Raw genomic sequence first — 19655 nt, 5'->3', positions numbered from 1 at the left:
CTCCCTCTTCCCATTTTCCCCCACAAAGCAACCCTGTGAGGTAGGTTGGGCTGAGAGAGGGATTGGCCCAAGGTCTCCCAGGGAACTTTGTGGCTGAAGGGGAACTGGAACCCAGATCTCCACACTACACCAGTGTTTTCTTGAACATGGCAACTTTAAGACATGTGGACTTCAACTCCCAGAATTCCCCAGCCAGCATGCTGGCTGGGGAATTCTGGGAGTTGAAGTCCACATGTCTTAAAGTTGCCAAGGTTGAGAAATGCTGCATTACACCATAGACGCTAGAGGCAGGGAGAGGGTTACGTGCAGCTTCTGGTCATGACCTGCCGCTCTCAGAGCTCTGGCAATTCTGCCTCTTGGTTGATCAACTATTTATGGGTGCCGAGGAAGAGGGGGCTATTTAGTTAGAAGAGCTTCACTTTTGATGAAAAAGGTATGGCCAGGCCCAAGGCAAAGAAAGAACCACCATTTTTACTGCCAATTACTCAATGCACCAATCCAGCAGTGTAAGAACTACTCACTGAAAGATGGTAGGAAGACATTTATTTTCCACCAACCATTCCAGTTAACTTCATATAGAACCTGAATTAAGCAATTTTTTTTTCCCTGCAGGAAATAGCTCGGTTACGTCATTCAAGGCAAAATTGCTGCCTTACAAGGGTGTGACATTGCTCTTCTTGACTCCTATGTAGGTGAACCCTTCATTCAGGAAGCTCCCTCAAACGCGCCAAGTTCTGCAGAGTCCTAGAATTTCATGAACGGCACTTGGAACGGCTGATCTGTTGCATGCCTCAGGGCGAGCGCGTAAGCATACAGCTTGGCATCCACAATCAGGTGTTCCTCTGCCACAAGTTCTGCAGAAAACACACACAACATACAGGAACTGTCTTCCATTCAAAGGGCCATGGGTGGCAATTTTCATAATACACATACATGTGTTTGCATGTATTAGACATTCATTTTCGGTGTAATTGAACCTACTATCTCCTAACACTGGTCTCAGCGTGTGCTTTCTACAGCAAGATCCCAAAAGTGCATCTGGATTCTTCATTCACATGTCCCAGATGTGGGAGAAATGCTCTAACCCAGACTCCCTCTGATCAAATGATGTGCTTACTTCACTACATCTGATAGACCACACCCAAGAAAAAAAGACGTAAATATTCTACAAACAGAAGGGTGTGCTCGTAAAATATCAGAATTATTAATTCCAAAATGTTGCCAAAAAGTTACGTGCTGAAACAATTCCAGATTGTATAAAGAGGGTTTCATTAAAACAAAAAGGGCAGCACCTCCGATTTGGGTTTGTTCCAATTTAGCAAGAAGTGGGCCCTATAATTCTGCTGATCACTTAGTTTGGTTCTAAAATATATGATTAGATAATGATGTTTTTTTTTTAATTTTTATTACGCTTTAGAGTTAGAAAAGAGGATTGCATAGATGGAGTCAACCCTGATATCTTCCTTTTCAGCTGCTGTTAATGTTATCTAGCCAAACTCTTTCTTGAAATTAGAGCTTTCAAACATCATCTGGGTTTCATGGGACAGTCATCAAAATGAAAAAGAGAGTTTGCTGCTGCTTTTCTTAAACTGCAACCTCAACAGCTTTGCAGTTGCTGCCAGCCACCTAGAGATTTGCATTTCGGATATTTTGAGGAGGTTTGGCTCCAGCCAGACACGGCAGAGATGTTCCATTGCCTGAATACTTGTTCTGAACTTGCTATTCTGTCCCGTTCTGCAAGAAGATGGGAAATTGCAAACTTGCTTCAACAATCCAGCTCCCAGGAACTTGCAAGCTGTGCCCTCAAAGTGCAATGCTCTATGTGCCTCCTGTGAAATCCCACTGAATTCAGTGAGGCTCTTCCAAGCTAAGGGGATATGGGAGGGCAGCCACACCAAACTTCTCATTGTGAAACATTTTCTTCCCTGCAGATACCCTTTTAAAGAAAAGCAGGTTGGTTCTTGCAAGGAGGCTTCAGTTCCACATCTCAAACAAGCTTTCAGTCAGCACTTCCTTACCTTCAATTCTCTGCATTAAATCATTCTTTGGTAGGGTAACGACTTCCACAAATTCTGAGGAGGAGAAACAAAAACAGGTTATGGAGTTGGTGCCATCATCCGCCGTATCGATCTCTTTTAGTCTAAAATGTCAGCTTCACCCATTTTGGCATCTAGAAGGACATCAAATGGTATATCTTTCGGTCACCTTTATGTAGTGGCAATGCTGGGCTGGAGAGGGGTTGCAGCTAATGTCTTCACCGCTATGTGAGCCAGGAGCGGGACTATCCCGAATCCTGGACTATCCTAACGACACAACAGGGTTCTAAGATCATCTGGATCCAGTCCTCTTCAGGGGCAGCTGCTGGGAAGGGGCAAGGCAGGACCATCTATACTAGCAAACAGTTCCACTGCTATCCCTTCCTAACAGGGCTTTCTTGCTACTGGTAGACAATACCATTGGCACGAACACACAACTGCAAAAGTGACAGAGCTTGATCCCTCTTGCCAACCCATCCATAGGGTTTCCCTAGAGACCACAATAGAAAACAAAAGTCCCCTTTGTTTGTTGGAATGGGTACATGTTGGAGATGATGTATGGCCAGTCTGGGACATTGTCTAGCCCAGGTAACACCCGGGATGTTCTCCATTGCCTGTGATGTCTAGCTATTGCTCTAAAATGACATCGTCTTCCTGGTGGAAATGATCTGATGCTGTTTGCCCATGTGCCAGTCAGCATTTCAAAGAGCAAAGGGCAGGAGGATAGCATTACAGTAAAGAACAAGAAGAAAAGAGCTTGCTCACAGCTCTTCTCCTTTGGATAGCAACAAGGTGCTGAGTCTGGCTAGGCTGGAAAAAGAGAGCGTGTGTAACGGAGGTTAACTGTCTCTCCCCTCCCCCCCCCTTATCTGTGGGGTGTTTGGAGGAGAGCCATGACAAAGACATAAGGGGAATGTTATTCCCCATCCTTAACAACCACGTCATTCCTCACTCAAACTGCCAGCAGAGATAATTGCGAAATACTCAAGGGAAACAATGATAGACATGCAGATGGGTAGGCAAAACACAGACTCAAGTTTTGCTAGCAACTATTTCCCTCTTATTTAAAGATCTTTTCAGACAACCCTTCATAAATAATTAGTAGTGCTAGTTCAGTACAGGATGGATGAAAAGAACTATTAAAACAGAGATTCTCGGAATTGTTGCCTGAAACGAAACAAAATCTTATGGATTTCTTGGAATAGATGTACCCCTGGTTTGCTATACATACTTAATAGATGAGCTTTCCAGGGTTTGGGAGATCAATAACAACGGCGGTGTCTGCTGGGTATGGTCAAAAAAGTCAAGATGGCAACCACAACAGTGCAATCAAAGCTCCACCTGTGATGCACATAAAACGCGTGGCTGCGATCTTGACTTTTTTGACCACAAGGGGCAGACGCCCCTGAACAACAAACTATTGATCAGGTTTTCTGCATGAAGCAAAACATCTGCGGGAAACCAGGTGTCCCGAACTAGAAAGATTCTGACTTCTAAGTCTGAAACCAAATCTGTCTGAAAGCAATCAGGAACCCCACATTTTAAAAGGGAACTCGTGTTCCCCCAATCCCTATATTCATGCTTTACCCAGTTACTGACAATGAACAACATGTAGGATGACCCAGAAAAATATAGCCGCTGACGATGAAGGATATTTGTGAATGCAAAAGATGAGCGAGTGCAAACCAGACACTGGATCCCAAAGGAGAGAGAGAGAACATTCATCTGGGGTCCCAGCCAAGAACGAATTTAAGGATATAACGTACCTCCTTCCTCTGTAGGTAAGAAACAGAACATAAATGTAACATAAATTAAATGTCAGTGGATCCACGCTGTGTGTTATTTGCAGGGCGGTAGACGTCTCTCTGCATGGTTCTATGCTCTTTTGGCCCCAATTTTTGCTGCTGCATGTTTAAGGATGAATGCCTATATCGGGGTAACCCATGGCATGTAAGCAGCATAGGGTCCCTACCCCCCCAGGTTGTAGTCCACAGGCATCCCTGGAATGAGTGAAGCCAAAATTTGGGGGCTACATGGGAGAGAGTGCTAGCGATAAAGTTAGAGCCTTAAGGCAGTGTTTCTCAACCTCAGCAACTTTTAAGATGTGTGGACTTCAACTTCCAGAATTCCCCCAGCCAGCATGTTGGCTGGGGGAATTCTGGGAGTTGAAGTCCACGCATCTTAAAGTTGCCAAGGTTGAGGAACACTGCCTTAAGCCTCTCCTATCATAACTATTTTAACCCTTAACCATCACCCCAAATTTGTGGCCCTAACCATTCCACAGATGTTATGCCACCACTGGAAGCCAAAGAGAGCTGATGTTGCTCCCTCTGGTTTCTCTAGTTCCCAAAATCCATCAAAGCAAGAGAAAAAGGTTGACTAATCAAGAGTGCATGATAGTGGTTGACTGGACAGACTGCAGTGCTGTAAAATCCCTTTCATTTATCAGCCTTGCACATTTACTAATTTACAGGCTCTGACAGTCTTCATTTTTACTTACATTTAAACAGCATCATAACCCAAAGTTGCATTTCTGTACCAGAAGGATTCAAGATATTAGGGCTACTGAACATGGGCTGCAAAAAGCTGATCATCCACTAGATGGAGCAAAGATTAAGCATACTGTATTCTATATCTCTTTGCTGCCATCAGATGGTTCTATGGATTTTTAGGGCCAGATCTGGAAACTCTACAAGATCCTTAAGCCATTGATGCAGTCACATTTCCATATTGAGAAGCATCTCATATCCAGCTTTTCCCTAAGAGTTCTTCTTAGACCAGTGTTTCTCAACCTTGACAACTTTAAGAAGTCCACATATCTTAAAGTTGCCACGGTTGAGAAACACTGGTCTAGACTATTGTCCCTTTCTTTCTCTTGTAGGGCATCACCGTGAAGTCATGGACTTGGATCAAATTATCTTCTACCCCTCCAGCTCCTTAGCTGCTAAATGCAGAGTTATGAAAAATGTGGCCTAGGGAGCCAGATGCAGTCCCATAGCATCCTTTTTGTGCTCTGCAAGATGCTCTTGAATGGTAGGGCCAAAAATATGGGCCTTCCCAAAGATTCCTAGCAGCAGTCAGGACTGGAAACACACAGCCAAGGAGGAAGTCTCTCTAAGCTCTGATTAGTACAATTTATTAGAAAAAAAGTGTTAGGTAAAGCACTAGTATTGCAACTAATAAGTTTGCGTTCAAAGGTAAATTTTCTAGATAGGCAATTCAAAGCAGCTAGTTTTTTTTTGCTTTCCTTCTTCCGTGCTTACAAAGCAGAGGGAAGAAGCCTGTCTTCTGAGAACTGGATGTAGTTTACCCAACAAGCCTCCTTATGGATGTGAGAATCTACCCTCATAGCCTTATTTCTTGCATGAGACTTGGTGGTTTGTGGATTTTAAAGGGCAAAATGGGTTCCTCAAGCTTTGAATATGCTTAAGACTCCCATTTTATTTCATCAAATATATGAATCCCCCACCAAAATGGCCTCCAGCCCCACCTCCTTATGGAGGTGGCCTTCATCATCCCATACAAAGCCTGACAAGGCCCTCAAACAAAAAGAAACTGCCATCACCTATCCTAAGGTCTTTCTTTTCAGCCCACCAGGTTCCCCCTAGAAACAGAGGACTGCTTCTTCTTTATTGTAGGATCTGGGGGGGGGTTCCCTCCTACCGGATACATCAATCAGCATTGGACTAGTAAAGGGAAAGGAGGAAGCATCTGTGTTTAAGTGGCAGAATTCTGGACCACCCGATTCTTGGGGCAGCTGGAGGTAATCATTTCTGAATACAACATAAAAACCTCATTGCACATTGGAATGAATGTATTAATGGAGCCTGTTGTGTACATTGGCTATATACAAGAAACACGTTTTGAATCTCTCCAGTGATGCAGTCCACCAAATGGCCACCCCCTCATTCTCTGTCATGAACAGATTTGTAGTAATGAGGGAATCTGCTTTGTTTGCCAACGGTGTCAATGCATGACTATTAAAGCTCTACAGCACTTTGGATTCCATCTCCAAAAAATGCTTGGAAACATCTAAGGAGGTGAATGGACATCCCTTTGGGCACCTGCATGTTCCAAAGCACCAGTTGGAGGCTGAATTCCAAGCCCAATAAACATGCACCAAAATTAAGAAAAATCCATCAGACCCTCACAAAGCTTCGACCTTGGAAACATTGATTTGGTAGAATAAAAAGGAAAGAAAGGTTAACAAAGCACTCACCAGGCTTTTGTTTCGGCTTCAGATTGACAGGCAGATCTCCATTGATGGTGACTGTTGCAATGTGTGAAGCACAGTTTGTCAACCCAGGGTCTAAGCATAAAGCTGTGAAAAGCATCAACATTCAGTTACCCAGGAAAGAAACCAAGGATCTGCCCCCATTTATGAACCCTGGGGACAATATTTTGCACCATTGTTGGTACATGTCCTTCCCAGAATCTTGAGAAGGTACACACAGTCACTCCCTGATTTTATCTACATATTAGTTTGTATTATGACTTCAATTATAAGAATATGACTGACCCAGGGACACCCCATGAGTTTCATGGCTGAGTGGGAATGAACTTGCCTTTCCTAAGACCTCATCAACGTGGTGGTCAATATGCCTCACAGCACATTGCAAAAATATCAGAATCTGTTACTAATTAAGGCCAACATCTACAACTGCATGTGGAGATCCTTATACTCTGTTATGTAATATCCTCCCTAAAATACATTCTGAAGGTCAGCAAAATGTTATTCCTGCCTCTCCAATGTTTTGAAGACAGATAGTAAGTAGCTTTATTTTGTAAACAATGTGCTATCAAGTGGGTGTTGACTCTTAGCGACCACATAGATAGATTTTCTCCAGGAGGATCTGCCCCTAATCCTGCTGGACCTATCAGCGGCATCAATTTTGTCAGCCATAGTGTCCTTTGGGGTGGTCTACGTGGGTTGGGGATCCTGCAATACAGGATTCTGCTACTTCTTTTAATGGGTGCTTCCATTCAATAAGAAGGTAAGGTCAAGTCCCTGGCTGTTATGTTGAGTGTCTCAGAGATTCACCATCTCTCCCACGTTATTTAGCAGCTATATGAAGCAGCCAGGGCAGGTCATCTGTTGCTCCAGGGTGAGGTACATCGGTATGCTGATGATACCCAATTATGCAATTCCACCCCAACTCAGACAGGAAATGCAGTGGATGTCTTAACCCAGGATTGGATGGGACAAACCAAAATCAAGCCGAATCCCAGCAAGATAAACAGCAGAGTCCCTGAGGAGAGGTCAAAACATTCAAGATGTGGGTTGTGACATTGCAATTGAAGCCTCACCCTTTGTATGTGTGCGCTACGTTGATGCATGGACAAATAGGGCAGAGCTTAGATTGCAATGCCATGATCACCATCCTGCCTGATTTAACCCCCTCTGGTGGATTCTGCTGAAGATAGAATGGCTGTCGATCGAGAAACCTCCTAGCTTCATATTAACTCCAACCTTAGCTCTGAATGGGGCTGTACTCCCCTGAAGGAACAGATCCATGAGCCAACAGCTCTCCTAAACGTGCAGCTCCTGCTTGAACAATCCAGGTAGAGGCCATACAGAAAAGCCCTTGCCATCAGGACAGCCTGTTTCTGGAACAGGCTGCCCTGCCAAGTCACTCACGTTCTTCCTAGGTGGCCTTTAGATTTCTGCAACATGTCTGCTTGGGGCCACTTCTGAAGCCTATGCTGAAACTGCAATTAGTACAGAATGTGGCAACTTGCCTGTCGATGGTTGAGAAACAGTTCAGGAAAGGTACATTTCTCTGTGGGTGTTGCATGGGTTGCCAGTAGACTTCCAGATGTAGTTCAAAGTGCTTGTGATTGCCTACAAAGCCCTGGATGACTCAGGGTCTTTTGAACTTTAGGACCGGCATAGCCTAAAGCTGCCCTATACATTCAATCCAAGATATGTTGCAGAATCCCTCTGCTCTGGAAGTTAGGGGCCAGGGAAGAGGAATCAAACTTTTTTGGTGTGTGCTCCAGTTTCATGGAATAGCTTGTCCACCAAGATGGGCAAGGATGGCCCCTTTTTTAACTTTCGGGAGAGAGGTAAAGACACTCTTCTGCCAAGCTTTGGGCACACTGTTGCTATTTCTACATTATAGTTTTATGGATTTAGGGTTTTTTTTTTTCATGTATGTGGGTTGTTTTATGCTTTTTGTTATGCTAATTCTTAATTGGGAGTCACCTGGAGTCTTATGATTGGGGCTGTAAAAATAAATCCATGAACTTCACAAAGCTCTCTGAATATTCAAAAATACTGCACGAAAGGCTACAAGTTATTCTTCCCCCTTCCTTTTCAACAGTTAAGGCCCAAACCAGAAACTACCTGGAGAACATTCAAGGATGTCCCCTTTATAACCCGTTTCTTCTTCCAGTTCACGTAAAGCAGCAGTCTCGGGGGTTTCATTGCTGTCAATTAGACCTGTGGTGTAAATACAGAAGTTGAGTCACAGCCAGCTTTATCAAAAAGATTTAGGGGTATCATAGGATCATCAGAGCTAACAGAAAACTGATGGTTTCTTAACTTCAAGAGAAATATATGACCTTTTATGCATCAAAAGACAATCTCCTCTTCAAGTTATCATGCACAGGATTTTTCAAGGGAAGGCACACAACGTTCTTGGAAATCTGGAGACGCGGAACCAATCAGTTGTCCTCAGCAACCTTATCTGCCCCCAGCATAATTCCTACTGTGCAATTTTGTACGACGTCAGGAGATGGGGGGGTGTGGGCGAAGTTAAAATAATAAAAAAGGTAGAAATCTTGCAAGTTATCATGTGACAACCCAGAGACTCTGAAAAGTGTTGGCTAATCAAAAAATGTCTTAATTTTAATTTTTTTATCAAGAAATAGCATCATGAAATGATGTCACAAATGCTATGGGCACTGTGCTTCTGACCTCTACTTTAAACAATGTTTTCCTCTTTTGAATCTATGAACCTTAGATAAGGCTCTAAGATTCAGAACAAAATTTTTTAAAATCTTCAAACAGGAGACCAGTTTGTAGCCATCTCTTGCATATCTGGAAGCCATGTGATTCAGTCATACTGATTTTAAGCTACAATCCCCTGGTAGAAGTGGAATGGGAAATTTTTCTGGTCCTGATTTATTCTCTGAAGTTTGGGGCATTAGGAGGATGGGGAAATGGAATGCTCAGCCCTGTTCCTTACTGCTGGTTTCATAAACCATGATTTGTGATGTCTGAATTATCACCCAAACCGGTCTAGCTAAATGATCAGATGGAACAGGACAATTCTGCTTTCCACACTCAAGGAGGAAGAAAATACTTCAGTGGCTTTCTCGCAAAAATCAAGATGGTCTTTCCTGTTCAGTCAGTTGAATGCAGTATATAAAATCTGGGACCAGTTAACTCAATCATGTTTGAGAACCCTGACCCTCCCTAGCAGACACTTCATTTGAGAAGCAAATTCAGCACTGCCAGTCCTATTTGCTAATTAGTCTTAGTAATAATAAATACCTTAGTAAATCGCTGTTATTTTCAGAACCCTGTTGTTTTCCTCTTCTCCCATGTTTTTCAAAGCTAAAATGGTGTGCACTTCACTGAGCCCACAGAGACGCTGATAATAGCAGTTGCCACCCCTCCTTTCATCCAAATACCAGTTGGAGAGTTTTCAAATGGAGGTTTGGGACTGCAGAATATATGAGTAGTGAAAATACTCTGCAAAAACTCAGCACTCACACTAATCCTTTCCCAATTACAGAACATGATTTTTGTCCAAATTAAAGCAGCAAGACAAAGCCCTGACTGTGAGAGGGGTCATGAACACCCATTCCTCGACAAAAACAGCTGAGAAAAGGGCTTCCCACCAAAATTAATAAGCCAAAAGGCACCAGTCTAATCACCCACCTGCAGGGAATTCCAAGCAATAGGCTCCTATGGGAGGCCTAAATTGTTTCACTAGGACAACGCAGTCATAGTGGAGAGTTCGTTGTAGCACGGGAATAACAGCAACACCTATCGAGAAGAGAAGCAGACACAAACATGATTGCAAGCATAGAAACAGATGAAGATTCATCACTCATCCATACCAGAGAATGCAGAAATCATCTAGATAGGTTGTGAAGTATAGCAGTTACATGATTGGTCTTGGTTGGGAAAGGTCACTTGGAGCTAGCGGTTCACTTTTGATCTAACCCAATTCACAGGTAAAATTAGTTTTCTTGAGCTCCCAGTGAAAAGGGGAGAACTCAGTGCAATAATAAATATGTTTTGTTTCCATAGCAGACAAATCCACATTTTTTAAATGGCTTTAATCCCATCCTTCCTTGAAGGAACTCAAGACAACCTATAATGTTCTCTCTCTTTCCAACTACACAACCCTCCCACAATCTTGTGGGACAGGGCTAAGAGTGTGTGTGGGTCGCCCAAGGTCACCCAAGGAGCTTTTACAAGGACTGCAGATTTGAACCAGGATCTCCACAGTCTTAGTATAGCACTCCAGTAATACCCCATGTTGGCTCTTTTGTTTGGAGCACCAGTTTTTAAAGTTTCTGCTCTCAAGAACCCATTTCCATGTTCTGGAATGCTGGAGAAGACTTTTACAGAATCTTCCCAGATGAACGTAGAGTCGAGTCTATAACAAACTAGCATTTAACCATTATGCAATAAACAGGGGTGTCCACAGAGACTGTCAACGATGTCAAAATGGTGGATGCAACTGGATGATTGAAGCCCCAGCATTTTTACTTGCGTGGAGTGCCTGTGACAGATGTTTAAAAGGGGTGGGGCTTCAATCACCCATTGGTGCCCACCATTTTGATGTTATTGACTGCCCCTACAGATGCATATTCTGTTATAATTGATGGAGATCCCTTCAGCAGTAGCAGAAAAGGATTCAAGTTTGTTTTTTGAACATATTTAAGTATCCATTTTCAGCTAAAAATGCCCCCCAGGCAACTTACAAAAAGGAATAAAAAGCAGGGATAGGCAATCTGTATTTTTAAACTATAACTTTTTTGAACTTCAATTCCCATCGTGAATCATGATCATTCTGATCATGGCAAATAGCAAAGATTTGAGAGAGCTGTACTGTAGTTCAAAACTCACTGGTTCTCGATCCCTGATAATAAAATTATGTTTTGATCTAAAACAGACAGAAAAGGAAAACTAGAAAGAAAGTGGGGGAAGCAAACTGGATTTCTAAAGTAACAATTTTTCAAACAGCTGGAATGACAGCAGTGCAAAGAAAGGAACAAACATTTCAGGCCAGTAAGGTAGATGGAACAGCATCACTTCTTTTCCCACTTCTGTATGGCTTCATGGGAGGAGACACTCGTTGAAGCCCACAATTATTCATTGTTACAACTTTCACGGCAGTGATTTGAACATGGAAAAAAACCTTCATATTTAGAATTATTTCAAGACATATAGTCTATACGCAACGTTTTCTGAAGGTAAACATTCAATGTAGATCCTGATCATCTTCAACAGTTGCGTGGATTTGTTCTTTCTTACATGTGTATATACCTTGTCCAATTCGCTTGTTCAGCAGTTATGGGTGACCGAGATCTTTTGACATACATAATAAGGAAACTGACTTACCATCAGCAGAAACCCCTTCTCTTCTGGTGGTACGTTTTACAGATTCCCATATTCTATTAAAAGTACAAGGGTGGAAAAGAAGATAAACATCAGAGCCAAATTATTACTTTCAAAAGTTATAGCTGGCAATGCCTTGCTGTCATGGAATCTGGTTGAGGACCTCTAGAGTGAGCATGTGGAGACCCCCCCCCATCTGAGGGTTGTATGGGGCATAGACTAGGTGATATATATTTATCCCATTTCAAAGAACTACCCTGGTAGAGAGCACAATGTCTGTCTGTCAGTCACTCTTTCTATCTGACCAGGACCCTGACCTATCTTTCCAGGTTGCCTGATTTTGTGCTATCATTTGCTGTATCTGTCCTGCCTACAGTTGACGTTTAGCACCAATTTGGGGATTGCCCCTGCTATTTGTACTACAGTTACTACAATAATGTATTTTATGTAATTTTATTGCATTTTTTTAAAAACAAGTTTTATTAATCATTACAGGTCTATGAATTTTATTGTTGCGTTTTCTGGCCCATAGACCGTAATAAAGGTTTGATTTCATTTGAGGTGACAGGCCTTCTCAGTGGTAGCCCCACCCTCCGACACACACTCTTCCCCTCCCCACAACCCACATGTGTACGGCTCCTGCCCATTTGGGTTTGGGTTTAAAAAGCAAGTAAAATCAATAGCAGGCTTTCGCTTCTGGTTGGCTAGGGATTGCAATCAGAGTTATATTCATGTATATAATTATTTGTTTCTGTTGGTCCATTTTTTTTTATTATTTTAGTTTTAGCTCTGCTTGCTAATGCCCAGAGTCCTTGAAAGTTGGGCAGAATATAAATAGTGTAAATAAAATAGAAAAGAAGTGGGTTTTTTTTAATGCCAAGGCACTTGGAATGCCGTCTGTATGGGTTTCTTTTAAATATTTTCTACTTCATCGCAAATTCTCTTAACTATAAAAGCAAGGCTAAGTACACAACAGCACTAAAAAAATCAAATTAAAAATGCAATAAACTCGCTGGAAATGTTATTACAGTACAATATAGAAAAGCATGTCATTTTAGCCAAATTAATTATGCTTTTTTCTTTCTTTGTAAAGTTTCCTTTAGTTTCTCTAGTCATGGGAAGTACTGGGATGAAACTTTAGGACTCTATTTTGGAGGAATTGAGAAGGTTAAACTTTTACTTTTGGGGGGGGGGGAGCCAACATTGTATTGCCAAAAATCAAACATTTTGCCACTCAGTTTTGATGGGTGACCCTGGTGTGCTCTGGGGCTGCAAGCTAAGTAGTGTATGTGACCTGTGGATTCTTTCACCTAGCATTATATGTGAACCATATTCCCACGGTATAAGTTATGTTTAAAACAAACCATGGTTCAGAACAGTTTGGGACCTCAGGCACTGAGCAATTCTACAAAATGGTGTGTAATAAAAGAAATGATGGGTAACCTTGTTTGACCGGTTGGATCAACATAAGTGGTCTGGTCAAGCTTCACCCATTTTCTTTGAGTAATGGTCTGAAAAGAAAGAACCATCAATTAAACCATGAAAAATGGTCAGTGTGTGGCTAACAATTCTGAGGAAAACTAAGCATACCAGCAGCCTCATTATAAATTGAAGGCAACAGACTCAGAGATATCCAAAAATGTAACCCATTATAATTTTTAATATGCTGTAATAAACAGACAAAATATTAGCTATGCTACTGGGGAGCAATAATATTAACTAAATGTGAATTAAATCAAATCAATTTTTTTTGTTCTGACTCTACCCCACTCCCTTTCTGATAATGGCCTCTGCCATGATAGCACAAAACTCCAACATAGCCTTTGACTTTCAAAAATGATGCGTCCTTGCCACTGAAGAACAAGGAAAATTGTGTGGCTCTTACCAGAAGGACACTGCCATACAAATCATGAAATGAATGAAAAACTACTTGCACCAAACTGGCATAAAGAATAAAACAAAACTCAACAAAACTCCATTTATAATTTATGTTCATATGGCTAAAGGCCATGTGATCTAATCCGACATTTATTTGATAATGCCTTTAATCTACAGTATTTAGAATAAATCTTTTGACAGTCATTGTAAGGGCTTTTGAAGGCTGTGTTATCTCAGCAGATAGTACCATCTCAAAAGTCAAGCAGGGTTGAGCCTGGTCAGTCCTTGGATGGGAGAATCGCCAGGGAATCCCAGAGCTGCTAACCAAATGTTTCTCAGCCTTGGCAACCTGAAGACGTGTGGACTTCATCTCCCAGAATTCCCCAGCCAGCAAGGCTGGCTGGGAAATTCTGAAAGTTGAAGTCCACACGTCTTCAGGTTGCCAAGGTTGAGAAATACTGTGCTAGCCAAACTAGGAAATTGAAAAAACATGCCGGACAAAGGCCACGGCAAACTACGTCTGTAACAGAGTCAGGAAAACTGCATGGGTGCGATCTCCAGGAGCTGAGCACCACTAGAATGTCTTTTACCTGTTTGATTGTGGACAATGTAAGAATTTTATTATCAAGCATGAAAAAAATGATAAGAGTTCTAGCAGATTCCCACCAAATGAGCTTGAAGGCAAAAACATCCACGACAGAATCATTTTGCTTCCAAATCATGACAATGATGGAAGACTGACACCAGCAGAAGTCTCTTCTTAATTTAGGGGATGAGACTTAAATACGTGACCTCAAAACAAGGGGGAGGAATGAGCTCATTCACACCTCTAAAAAAATAAAATCAGCCTGCTTTACATTGCCCAGACTAATCTGACCATTGGAAAGCAGTTTTCCTTTATACATCTCTAAATTTTGCTATGCAATTAGCAGCTCGAAAGAGGAAACCAACAATGCTTGAACATTTTGATGATATTTTTCCAAACATGTACAGGCAATGCATATTTAAGAGAAAGTGACTGATTTTTTTCATCCTATCTTAAACGGCAGGAGATGCTTCAAAAGTAGCACGTTCTAGAATTACTCCTACCACTGTAGGATTATGATTATGATTAGTACTATTGCGGTGGTGTATTACATACCAAAATAAAGAAGGATAGCTATCATCCTCATATCTTTCCTTCTTATGAACTTTGAATGGATGCCTGAGGAAAATCCTTACGTTCTTGTAAGCCAGGAGAATTCATATTTGTGATTAAAAGAGAGAAAGAGAGAAAGGGCACAGTGAGAAGAACCAGGAGAGAAGACAGAGGTGAAATCATCGATTGAGAAGAACCAGGAGCAAAAACCAAGGATCAAGAGAGGAGTCTTTCCCAGCTCAAGAGGAAAAAGGAGGAGAAATCAGGAAAAGAGTCAGAAGGGAAGAACTGCAACTTTAGGCTCACTTACATGAGAGAGAGATCACAACAGGACTTGCAGGTAACTATAATCTGGGGGAGCAAGTGACATCATGCATGAGCTCATCGCACAAAGGATGCAAATTATATAATTATCATCAGTAACGTAGCACAAATTAATTAATTGCATCATTTGTGTGATGATGTCATGATACTCGTGACTTCTTCATGGCTTGTACCGCACACGTGTGCTTGCAGATAAACCTACATACGGGTTGCCTTTGATATAATATGGTTAATTTGGTTGGGACTTATAACGTTGTGTGAAATTTGAACAAGGATTTAAAAGGTTTCACTAAAGTTATCAAGGATCAGAAATTGGTTCCTAGGATAAACCAGAGCAGATTTATCCTGGCATCCAGCTGTTTTATCTCACAGTTACCTGCTGTGAGATAAGAGACAAAATAAAAGCCCAAAAGATCTCAATGCAAGGAAGACCCATTACTGAGAAAGAACCACATGGTGTTTTATTGCACTGATCAAGTCTCCCTGAGGAACGCTGGACAGCTACAGACTGTCACAGCTCTTCTCATCCGCCATAAGATGTAAAACAGATCTGATTTATGAGCATTGTGGAGAAAGAGCAAAAAAATCTCCTTTATTAGCACTTTCCCATATCACTTATAAGTCAATAGACACTTGATTACTAACATCTAAAATTCACCTAATATATCTACAAAGTCTTCACTGAAATCCAGGCCATAGATTTTAAAAGGATTCCTAAGCTTGCTTACACAGAAGTAGGTCGCATATTCAATGACAGTTACTCTCTAACATGGTTAGGATGCTGCCTTCATCAACGTTCAGTGGTGCTCCACTAAGGCCACAGGTCCTCTTTCATTAAGACTTCTGGACCGTAGCCCGCCCATCCCGTAACCTCCAGACCCTTCGTACATTGCCAAGTATCTTCTGATATCCAAACTCGTATTCTAACAAAAAGTAGGATTTAAAAGCAACTGAACTTGGGGAAATGTTTTTGCTAAATCATCTGAAAGGGTCACTTTCACATTTTCACAGTGGGAAATACTGCATGTGCAAAAAACAAACAAAAAAAAAACTCTGCTGTTATTGACCATAATATTGATCCCAGTAAATTGCACTGGAGTAAAATGCCCCAGATTACACCCCACATACCTCTTCTTTAATGATGGTCTCTTGGGGAGATTTTGGAGCTTCAACAGATGCTTCTTTTTCCATTTTCAGGAATGTTGGTTTCTCCTTCTCAGGACAAAGTTCACTTTTCTACAAACCAGAGTCAATATTTGTCATCAGCATCCAGTCTGACCATTCATCCTTTTCATGCTCAACTGACAAATCATCTCTTCAGCAAATACTAAAAAACTGTAGCCCTCAAGTCAAGTGACGAATATGCTGGTTGGCTAAATAGGGGAAGATCTTCACCCAATTTGGAAAAATCCTGTCATTATCTCAATAGACGTCAATCTATACAAGCAAATATGTTGCTAAAGACAGAAATCAGAGCAAAGGACACATCGAAGTCACATGCAAAATTAAAAGTTAGGATTGCAATCATTCAGTCTGATGACTTAATGCACTTAAACACCTTTTGATTGATTGAAAAGAGATGCTTCCCCTCAGATTTTTTAAAAAAATATGCAGAAGTTAATAGGTGCAAGGTAGAATCTCAGAAGAGGGCTTCTGTCATTGGTTTTGTGGGGAAGATGGTCCTTTCAAGAGAGTACCTGTTGCAAAATCTTAATTTACCTAAAATTCAGATTTGCACTTGATGCTAAGCTAGGGATGAGGAGTTTTTTCGCAGTTCTTAAATTATTTTCAACCATCAAGATCCACAAGGGGCCATATGATGCTGTAATGGCATCACCGGAGGACAGAATTTAGAGAGGGGTAATATTCTGTCTATTTTGGGGCTTACACAGTTGTTCTTATCTGTTTCCCACCTGTGAGATTGTCCAAAGAGAGTTAATCAGAAATTTCAGCTCTACCCAATATGGATTGCAACCCTAGGCAGGCTAAAGGTAGCTACAGGTAGAGGACAGCTTGCTCTCCTGGACAGTCACTGAGAGTTTAATGACCTACAATCAGGACAAAGTCCAGGCCTGCGGAATTTTTCCAACCAACTGGGGCCTCCAAAAACACTGAATCCTCTTAGTGAAAGATAATCCCATAATTTAACGTAAACCTTGCTGTTTTGTTAGAAAGTTCTGATTTTAGCAAGGCAGTCCACATCCTTGGTTTTGTTTTCTGCACATCCATTGTTTAGTGGATGATGACACACATTAGCACATATTAATGTTAAAAGTATAATGCTAAAAGTAATCTTTTCTGTCAAAAAAACAGTCTGGTCATGTCCACATGATACATTTACGGTGACCACATTTTCTTGGAAAAAAATAAAGGACAAACCTGAAAAAGGGGCAAATCTGAAAGAGGTTCATAAGGATTTTAAAAAATTACTGTTCATGTTTGTAACTTCGCTAAATCTTTCACATGTATACAATCCCCTTTATCTGTTTGTAACCTTCTTCAGTCAAAGTCTTGTTAAGCTCTTTGCTGTTATTTTAAAGTCTCCTAAAAATATCGTTTTCCTCTTTTCTTTACTTTCTGTAATTCAGAAGGAAGGCTGACTCACCAAAACAAGCAAAAAAATAATAATTTGCAAAAAAGCCAGGGAAATGGTTGGCATATAAACTACAAAAAAAGAAAATAAAAAAGGATACTGAAATTACAAGATGGAAATATTATGACAACAGACAATGTAAGGATACAAAAAATGTTCCATCAGTATTATTCAAAATTATATAAAAGGAAAAGAAATTTCCCCAGCGAAAGTTGATGTATTTAAAGAAACAAAATTTACCCAGGCTTACTGATACACAGAAACAAATCATGAATGGACCTATTACAATAAGGGAAATCTGTGAAGCTATAAAAAAGACTAAAATAGGGAAAGTGCCTGGACCAGATGGCCTACCAGCTTCCTATTTTAAACATTTGGAGGATGAACTATTACAACCTATGCAAAAAATGACGAATTCTATTTTACAGAATAGAAGAATACCATAGTTGGATAGAGGCCAATATAGCATTAATTCCTAAAGAAGGCCAAGATTTGACTTTATCAAAAAATTACCACGTTGAACTTGTGATCTATGGGTTTCATGATTACAAAGGGTCGAATATGGAAAGAAGGGAGATATGATGTAACCTTAGAGAGAGGATACAATATAAATGCATTTATAACTGCTGTAAAGAAGATCAGAGTCGGACACGACTTAACGACTGAACAACAACAAAGAAGATCAGAAGCCACTTCTTTATATCTTTTTTCTTTTTCTTTCCCATTTTCTTATCACTTTCCTTTTTTCTTTTCTTTCTTTTTTCTTTAAATTTGCATTGTTTTTACTTTGTAAAAAAGATAAACTTAAAAAAACAATAAACAAATAAAAGAATGAAATAGAAAACTGGCATGTTAAAAAGCCTGGGCCAGCCTCCAGCATCCTCTTTGTAGAATATCTTGGATATATTTATTTCCATACAGGGGTGTTTTGTCGCTGGCTGGGCTAATGAGAAAGTCATGCAATGCATGAACACCATTTTCTGAAAGCACCCGCAACAGTTCACCGAAGTTTGAATAAAACAGCAGTCTACCCCAGTTATAAACTCCACTTTTTTTTTTGCTCAAGAAGCAAAAAGAGAAGCAGAAAAATTGCTTCCAGCCTGCTGGATTTAAAAACAAAACAAAACAAAACCAGCAGTCAGGGTCAGTCCTGGCTTTGTGGGAACTCAAACATGTTTTCGGACGGATCGCCTGGTCTGGCTCACCCTAGGCGACCTTGCTGGCCACAGCAGGGCGATGCCAGGACTGGGACGTTGCACCACTTTGGGAAGACTGGGGAGAGGTGCCTGCCAGAGAGAGGAGGGCCTGACCCCCCTTTTTTCCTGAAAAGAAGATTATTTTGCCCCTTTGGCCGTTCAGATATTACTTTGGAAGGCGAAATGGTCTTTCTATGGTTTTCATGGCTGTTTCTCTAAGTTTGTGTTGCAGTTTAGACCCGTGTTTCTCAACCTCAGCAACTTTAAGATACCTGGACTTCAACTCCCAGAATTCTCCAGCCAGCCATGCTGGCTGGAGAATTCTGGGAGTTGAAGTCCAGATATCTTAAAGTTGCTGAGGTTGAGAAACACTGGTTTCGTCTCTGCCCCCTGCAACCCACTCTGATAACTTGCACTGAGTGGAAGTCAGCGCAGTAGATGACGCAGAAGCACTCTGCACATGCCCAATATCTCTCTGCTCTGACATCAGCCCAGCTGGGTAACCCGACAGCCGCCTCCTCCTCCGGCGATACTCGCGAGCTCGCGGCACGAGGACTCCTCTGCAGTTCTCCGCTCACCGTTTTTCCAGGCGGGAGACGAAGAGTCCCTCCGTTCCGCTCCGCTGATTGGTGAAAAAGAGCACGAAGCTCGCCGAACCTTCGCGCGCCCTACTAGCCAGCGACGGGGGAGACCGTTGGCCCTCTGAGGGAAATGCAATGGTAGGGTCCTATAGGGGGCGGACTCTGTCACGCATGCGCACAGTAGGCTACTCCGGGCGGCCACCGCTCCTGCTTTCGTTTGGGAGCGCGGGGCGCCTAGAGGTAGGAAATTTAGAGTTATCCTCAAATGTCCATGAAATTGTTCATTATAATCATCAATCTACCTGTTAGATGTGTCCCGATCCAGTTGC

At 41.6% G+C, this 19655-nt stretch overlaps 1 protein-coding gene across 1 annotated transcript; it reads right to left on the bottom strand.

Moving 5' to 3' along the window:
• Positions 1 to 526: 526 nt before the first annotated feature.
• NUDT5 (nudix hydrolase 5) lies at positions 527 to 19482 on the bottom strand. The gene is made up of 10 exons (XM_007430134.4): positions 19324 to 19482; positions 16085 to 16192; positions 13060 to 13127; positions 11620 to 11672; positions 9925 to 10032; positions 8383 to 8478; positions 6256 to 6357; positions 3803 to 3811; positions 2019 to 2072; positions 527 to 854 (listed from the first exon to the last, which is right to left on the bottom strand). Exons 2-10 carry the CDS (start codon positions 16145 to 16147, stop codon positions 745 to 747), a joined length of 663 nt encoding a protein of 220 aa, XP_007430196.1. The 5' UTR covers positions 16148 to 16192; positions 19324 to 19482; the 3' UTR covers positions 527 to 744.
• Positions 19483 to 19655: the final 173 nt, after the last annotated feature.

This window comes from Python bivittatus, unplaced genomic scaffold, assembly GCF_059951505.1.
Source record: "Python bivittatus isolate LINGU-HERP-01145 unplaced genomic scaffold, Pbiv_v1 ctg000120_np1212, whole genome shotgun sequence".
Classification (NCBI taxonomy): domain Eukaryota; kingdom Metazoa; phylum Chordata; class Lepidosauria; order Squamata; family Pythonidae; genus Python; species Python bivittatus.
Note: the sequence above shows the minus strand (reverse complement) of the source record. Positions and strands in the feature narration are given on the sequence as shown.